This window comes from Glycine max, chromosome 17, assembly GCF_000004515.6.
Source record: "Glycine max cultivar Williams 82 chromosome 17, Glycine_max_v4.0, whole genome shotgun sequence".
Taxonomy (NCBI): domain Eukaryota; kingdom Viridiplantae; phylum Streptophyta; class Magnoliopsida; order Fabales; family Fabaceae; genus Glycine; species Glycine max.
The window spans coordinates 12,443,513-12,451,612 of NC_038253.2; the positions used below are offsets into that span (position 1 = coordinate 12,443,513).

The window sequence follows — 8,100 nt, forward strand, 5'->3', positions numbered from 1 at the left end:
CCATCAGCACGAACAAGGATAAAAAAATGAGTTCATAATGCACATAGTGCTAAAAAAATGCAAAATAAAGATACCTCCACATGCAGTACACGCAACAACCACTTCTCTTCATTTTCTTGTTGATTCTTGGAGCCACGTCGTTCATGGCCATGGATTTCACCTTCTTCTTCTTCTTCTTCATCTTGACGTTGTTATTGTGGGAGGTGGCAGTAGCAGACAACGTGAGCTTCGACTTCCCTTCTTTCACTCTCAACAACATCACCCTCCTCGGCGATTCCTCTCTCAGAAACAACGGCGTCGTAAGACTCACCAACGCCGCCCCCACCTCCAGCACCGGCGCCGTTGTCTACAGCCAACCTGTCTCCCTCTTCCACGCCTCCTTCTCCACCACCTTCTCCTTCTCCATCCACAACCTCAACCCCACCTCCTCCGGCGACGGCCTCGCCTTCTTCCTCTCCCCCAACACCACCCTCTCCCTCTCCGAACCCCTCGGCCTCCCCACCGCCACCGGCTTCGTCGCCATCGAATTTGACACGCGCTCTGACGACCCGAACGAGAACCACGTGGGCTTCGACGTGGACTCCATGAAGTCCCTCGTAACCGGAGACCCCATCTTGCACGGCATCGACCTCAAGAGCGGCAACACCATCGCTGCATTGATCGACTACAACACCCAATACACATTACTGAACGTTTTCTTGAGCTATTCACGTTTTTCAAAACCCCTCCTACCTCTCCTCTCTGTCAAGTTCGATCTTTCTCATCACCTCAGAGACCCCGTCTACGTTGGCTTCTCGGCTTCCACTCAAGGAAGCATCGAGCTTCACCATATAAAAAATTGGACCTTTCACGCCAAAACAATGACCACCACGTTGCACCACCCTCATAACGTTTCCGTGGTGGAAATTTCACGTTCCGGTGCCACCAAGAAGCGCGACAAGAGGGTTGTTGGCATTGTTGTGGATTCTGTTTCTTTCTTTGTGGCTTTCACAATATTCTTGGGGTATGTTTTTGTTCGGAGATGGAAGATTGGTGGGAGAAAAGAGAGAGAGAAAGACAAGTTCCAGAAGAGTGGTTTCGTGGCGTATCCTAGGGAGTTTCATTACAAAGAGTTGAAGTCTGCTACAAGAGAGTTTCACCCTATTAGGATTGTTGGGCATGGATCTTTCGGAGCAGTGTATAAGGCTTTCTTTATATCTTCTGGAACCATCGCTGCTGTGAAAAGGTCAAGACATTCTCACGAAGGGAAGACTGAGTTTCTGGATGAACTCAACACCATTGCTGGTTTGAGGCACAAGAATTTGGTTCAGCTTCAAGGTTGGTGCGTTGAGAAGGGGGAGTTGCTGCTTGTGTATGACTTCATGCCCAACGGAAGCTTGGACAAGATGCTTTACAAGGAACCTGAAAGGGGGAAGCTTTTGAGTTGGTCTCACAGGCAAAACATTGCACTAGGGTTGGCTTCTGTGCTGGTTTACCTTCACCAAGAGTGTGAGCAGAGAGTTATTCACAGGGATATTAAGGCTGGGAACATATTGCTGGATGGAAATTTCAACCCTAGGTTAGGGGATTTTGGATTGGCAAAGCTTATGGATCATGATAAGGGCCCTGTTTCCACTTTAACTGCTGGAACAATGGGGTACCTTGCACCTGAGTATCTTCAGTATGGAAAAGCCACTGATAAGACTGATGTTTTCAGCTATGGGGTGGTTGTGCTTGGGGTGGCTTGTGGGAGGAGGCCAATTGAAAGAGAAGGGTCTAAGATGTTGAATCTGATTGATTGGGTTTGGCGCCTTCACTCTGAAGGAAAAGTGATTAAGGCAGCTGATAAAAGGTTGAATGGGGAGTTTGAGGAGGAGGAGATGAGGAAATTGTTGATTTTGGGGTTGAGTTGTGCTAATCCTGATAGTGCTGAGAGACCCTCCATGAGGAGAGTGCTGCAAATTCTAAACAATGAGGCTGCACCACTTGCTGTACCAAAAGTGAAGCCAACACTCACCTTTTCTTCTGACCTACCTCTGCCTCTCACTATTGAGGACATTGTTTCAGAGGCTGATCAAGAGTCTATGTGCGAGATCAAAATTGACTGATCAACTCAACTTATTCTTTTCATTCTTTAATTGTTTTCGGGGATCATTTCTAATGCTCTACTCTACTATTCTGTAGTCTCAAAAACTAACAAGTCATATCCTACATAGTGACAGTTCATTCACAGAGCTAATACACTGAATTTCATGTGGCTAAGCTAAGTATGTTCAAAGCGCAACAGGCAAAGCTTGTTTTGGTTCTAATAAGTAAAACCGTGTTTTATGTGCTCTCATTCTCATGGTGTTTGTACAGAATGAGGAAAGTAGAAAATTGTCATAGATATTTGTATATTACTACTACTACCAAGTAGGATTAGGCTGATCGGGTTTGTACAAAGGCTTTTGACTAGCAATAATTAGCAATCATGCTGTAATGTTTCATTTCAGAATTTTTAATCAGAGCCCTATTAATAATACAGGCCTTGGTCTCATTCTGTGTGTCAAACTTAATGGTATATTTTGGTTACTGCAGTTTGCTAGACAACTTAATTTTCAATACAAATAATATGGAATTGTTTTCTTCACTGAAACAAAAGTAAATCGCAATAGATACTCACGAAGAAGTAGGGGAAAGAGGCAATGAGCATGTTAAAGCCTTGCATACCATTGTAAATGTTACACTTTAAAAAAACATTACATGTACTTCATCCCAATAATGGATTGATGTAAGCGTTACAAAAGAGGGGAGTTTGTACAATCTCACCAAAACCTGAAGTAGGGAGTTTAACTGTAATCTACTCTATTTTTATTTAATTACTCATTTATTCCATATATTTACACAATCTTTATATTTTAATCATTGCACGTATACTTTTTAACTTATTTCCTACATATACATTTGGTCCGTTTTAGTCTCGGATAACAAGTACTAAAAGAAAAATGTTATGTTGTGAAGGTAGCTAGAGCATAATTAATCTTAATCATGCTGTAAGGAGGAGCACACATCTTAGCAAAGGAATGAAGCCCATCTCTGCATTGTTCGTAATCTTGTCTCTTCTCCTGGTAAGCTTTTCTGAAGCAACTCATTTGATTTAAAATTTGAAACAGAGATGCATGGTTTATGACTTTTCTATGTTATCTCTACTAGATAGGTTGCCAACATCAACTTAAGCCATGCAAGAAAAGACCTGGGGGATTATTGGAAGAAAATGATGAATGACCAACCTATGCCTGAAGCAATTAAAGAAAATTGCTCAAGTTCAACAAGTATCAGATGGAAGAACGGATCATTTTATAAAGGACTTCAATATAAAGCCTAATGTCATATTATATCACACCCATGTTAACGTTGTGTCCAAGAAGCAAAAGCAAAAGGCTTTTGACCACAAGTTTATACCAGTCTCAAGGAACGGAAAGTCATGGTAATTGAGCAAACCATCAAAAAGGGTTGAAGGCTAAAGATGTTAGAATTAGTAAGAACAAGAAAATAAAACTATGTGTTTTTTTAAAGGAGAAAATAAAACTAAAACTATGTATTAAGCAATTAAGATTGTACCCAACAAACAAAAAAAAAAGCAATGAAGGATGCTACTTTGAATTTCTCCCTATGGAATGAATCTCTATTAATTCCTTGAGTTTCTTTAAAAAGTTTCACTATTTTTTTATATACATTCCCCTTTCTCAGCTCTAAAAGAAATTTATTTAGTAGGTGGCTGACGTTACAATACATTTTTGTCAGTTTATACATATGAATATAATTTGAATTGCTACTTTTCTTCGCTGTCACAATTACAATTCCAAGTTTCGATGTACCTCTGTAGAAACTGCTCAATTGTATCCGTTTACATCTTGTTGCATGCTATGCAACAATGTTGTCCTTCTCACGTATTTGGCGTGGCTATTTTGCGCAACATACTTCCACAGATACAAAATTAATTCAAATGTTGATTTTTTTTAATGAGCTTTCAACTTGTTAGGCTATGTTTCATAAAATTAGTAGTGGGAAGCTGAAAAATTAGATTACTAAATTATTAGTATTAGATAAGATTAATTGATGAAATAATTAAACAGTATTAAATGATAAAAAAATAATAAAATCATAATTTATTTAAAAATAAAAAAAAAAAATTGAAGATAAAAATATAAAAGCTAGAAGCAAGAGTTTTAAAAAACGATACTTAAAGTAACTTTAAAAAAAACATTAGAAATTATTAAAAAATACTGGCTTAATTGCAAAATTCGTCCTCCTATTTTACCTATAACATTAAATCGATTCTCCTATTTTTTAAATCACTATTTGAGTTTCATATATTTCAAAATATGTTATTTTAGTCCTCATATATTAGAACCATGATTCTTAAAATAAGAAACACACTTTTTTTTATCACTACACCTAAGTGTTCATTTCAATCTTTCATGTAAAATATAGTATTAATATAAGTTTTATACAAAAATAGTTCAAAATTTAAATTTTATTCTTTTTTAATTTATTATATTTTTATAATCTTATATATTATCTTTTAAAATATAATATATAAGATTAAATTCTATTTTTACATAAATTAGAATATGTATATTTATATAAGTTTTATTTTTATTTTATACACTAAGAAAGTGTATTTTTAAAATATAGGAGACTTAAATATTGAATTAAAAATAAAGAGACCGATTTAGTGTGATAGGCAAAATAAGGGAACAAATTTTATAATTAAGCCAAGAATATTTGTTTACCAAATATAAGGGCGTTGCTAGCTGCACCCAGTGTTATTGCTGGTGCACCCAGCATCACCTAAAAATGCCAGAAATGCCCCTCCAATGTTTCGTTGTGCGGATCAAGTTGATCCGTGAAAAACTTGCGGATCAAGTTGATCCGCGAAAGTCTCATGTGGATCAAGTTAATCTATGCAAGACATGCGGACCAAATGCGGATCAAGTTGATCCGCGAGTCTTGCACGAATCAACTTGATCCGCAAGTATTACACGGATCAACTTGATCCGCAAGTTTTCCACGGATCAACTTGATTAGCAAGAGACTGGATTTTTTAAAAAAGTTTAAATTTATTGAAACTTAATTTTAAATGACATTTGTAATATTAGTTTAACATTTCTAATTTACTTACTTCCATTCATAATATGTCGATGAATTTCAAATGAATTTGGTATAAATTTCGGATCAAGTAATTTAAACATAATTGACAAAATAACACTAATATTATAAACTAATATTATTAATCAAAATAACTTAAAATATACAAAATGTTAAGTCAAATACATTGTAAAAAACTAATGATATCTAAAGTGTAAATAAACTATTGTTGATCCGTGCACCGCCTACGTCGAGACCTCACATACACATTGCGGTCTTTTGTGACACCCCTGACAATCCTGAGGCATTTTTGGATGACCTCTTCATGTGTCGATGTGCCTAGAGCATTTAGATGCTGCTCCAACGCCTCCGCGATTGCATGGCAAGCCTTCTGTTAAATAGAAAATAAACGAATTATACAAATTAGTATTAAAATAATTGAAGTAAATGACATACATCTAACCAAATAGTAACACTTACCACTGCATGTCTGGGCTCGTCCGCATCAGGATCCGCATGTGTCAATGCCGATGCTACCTCATGAGGGATATGACTGGGCTACGTCGCATATGCATATCGAGGAGGATCCGTTTGTGGTGCAGTCATGAATGAATGCGATATGACGAAGAACCAGTCTATGTAGTCAGGCGCACATTGACCTGGCACAACTCATAGATCACATGCTGCCGCCAGATGGTCTGAGTAGTGCGTCCACGTATCGTCCACGCCATCATATGACACCCACGAATGGATAGGGTCTGCAGGAATGCACTGGACACAGCCTACTGACGCATAACCCTCTCCGGTCTGTATCTGACAACAATAGGCCCCCAGCGGAGCTGTCCCGAGAAGCACGAAATCGGATGAAAGTCCTGCATAGGTCGGTGCTCCGCATATAGCATCCAGCAGACATCTGGGATCCGCAGACGATCTAGGCGCTGCCTGTACGTCGCTGTAGATACCTTCTTCAGAGTCTTCTTTGTCGCAATCCACCGACACGCACATGGTGACACCTCGTCGTAGTCCGGATCAGCATTGCACTCCGCAACTGACGAAAAGTGTTCGTATATCCAACACTACAGGGTTTACACGAAAATCATATATGTTAATTAAATATACATTCATTAAAACATTGTTGTAATTAAATTATGAAATACATGTTAATTACCTGTAACAAGGTGATGTAACTAGCAAGCTATCGGCTAGTGCTGAGACTGACATCATTAAGCTGATCGTATATATGGACGAGGCCAGCAGCTCCCCATGCATACTGCCCAGCAAGAGTGAGGTCATGCAGGGCCTGTAAGTGTGCGACATGAACATGGGTTGCACTCTTATTAGCAAAAAGAGTGCAACCCAAAAGATGCAGAACATAAGCGCGAGCGGCAGCTGTCCAGTTCTACGTCTGACATCTGCAATGGTATACGTCTCGCAGCCACTGCAGGCGTACGTATGGTCCACCACATTGACCTGTCTTAGCCATGGGCACCTCTGCTGAGACCATCAACAACTCAACCAACAGCAGCATCGCCTCGTCGGTGCACAGAGGCTGGAAGTCATGGAATGTGCCAACGGTCGACAGATGGGAAAGAGACGCGACGTCGTCCAGCATGATCGAAACCTCCCCCACAAGAAGATGGAAACTAGAAGTCTCCCGGTACCACCTCTCAACAAAGGAGGATATAAGTCCCCGATCACCGATGTTTATCGAACACGCGATCAAAGGACTTAATCTTGTCCCAGCAACCATGTCCTCAATTGCAGGAACAGGCATGCCCAAGTTATGCACCTTCCTCCCATGGGAGGATAACTTCAACTCAGGACGTTCCTGAATTGAAGTACAAAGGAACACACAATTTGTTCAAATAACGTCAATCAGTAACCAAAAACTCATTAAAAAAAAAAGAATACTTAACAGACTTGAATATTATAAATACTTGTCTAGACCATACGTTGGCCGCAACATGGTCAGCATACTCCGTAAGCACTTATGGGTCTCTGGGTCCACCAGGAAATCCCTCAAGCTCATTTGTAGCATCCTGTGCACCAATATCCTATGCGTCAGTCTTTGGACCGATGTCCTGTGCGTCAGCATCTACCATGGGCTCATCCCCAACTACAACAGCCTCTGCCTCTGGTACTGCAGGTGAGTCCACAGGTACCGTAGGCACAACATCGTCAACAATGATAGGTACCTGTCGCCTTTGTGCCGATGCGGTCGGCCTTCGGCGCTGGGGAGCACCGTCAAAATCATCACCATCCCCTCTCCCCAGACCTCTGGCAACAACCCTACCTAACGCATGGCCTAATCCTCTAGTCTTAACCATGATCTGCAAATGTCTACCACAAATTCCATCACTAAACCACACAAATTCCAATCAATCCTTTTATGTGTGTATGGTTTTCAAAATTTCATTTGTTTTGGTTTCGAGAAATTTGGTATTTTGTGTTTGGATTTGGACTATTGCTATTATGTTGGAACTTCTTTAGATGCTTAATGTTTGTTCAATAAATAGCACTAACAGTGTTATAAGCTTGAGAATTAGCAAAAGGGTTGTGATTAATCAGGAAAATCTTTTGCTTGGGAGAAAGAAGGACAACCTTGTAAGATGCCTCAAGCAATAGTGAACTTCATAATGCAAAGTCTTGGTGATTTGCTCATTCAAGAAGGAATGTTCCTATATGGGGTGGAAGACAAAGTGTTGCAACTATAAACTGAATTGAGGACGATGTTATTGAAAAGGACATAATTGGTGTTCAAGATGTTGTTAGGATTTTGGAGTTATGTTTGGTTGACCCCAACAAAGGCTATAGAGTAGTAGCCATTTGTGGAATAGGGGGGGGGGGTTTGGGGAAAACAACATTGGCAAAAAAGGATACAAAAAACAAAATACGAGCTCTCTAATACTCTAAGCCAACTAAATTAAATTTAACCTATGATATTTTCCTAAGCTTGTCACATGTACCTATATATATGTTTATGTTATCTCT

General features: G+C 39.6%; 2 protein-coding genes across 2 annotated transcripts; one reads left to right on the forward strand and one right to left on the reverse strand.

The window, feature by feature from the left end:
- Positions 1-107: 107 nt before the first annotated feature.
- On the forward strand, positions 108-2,147 carry LOC100814452 (probable L-type lectin-domain containing receptor kinase S.7). The gene has a single exon (XM_003550880.5). The coding sequence runs from the start codon at positions 144-146 to the stop codon at positions 2,085-2,087; it is 1,944 nt and encodes a 647-aa protein (XP_003550928.3). The 5' UTR covers positions 108-143; the 3' UTR covers positions 2,088-2,147.
- A 3,744-nt stretch (positions 2,148-5,891) lies between these two features.
- Positions 5,892-7,436, reverse strand: LOC102659536 (protein MAIN-LIKE 2-like). The gene is made up of 4 exons (XM_006601396.1): positions 7,209-7,436; positions 6,560-6,937; positions 6,329-6,409; positions 5,892-6,185 (listed from the first exon to the last, which is right to left on the reverse strand). Exons 1-4 carry the CDS (start codon positions 7,434-7,436, stop codon positions 5,892-5,894), a joined length of 981 nt encoding a protein of 326 aa, XP_006601459.1.
- Between the last annotated feature and the right edge of the window lie 664 nt (positions 7,437-8,100).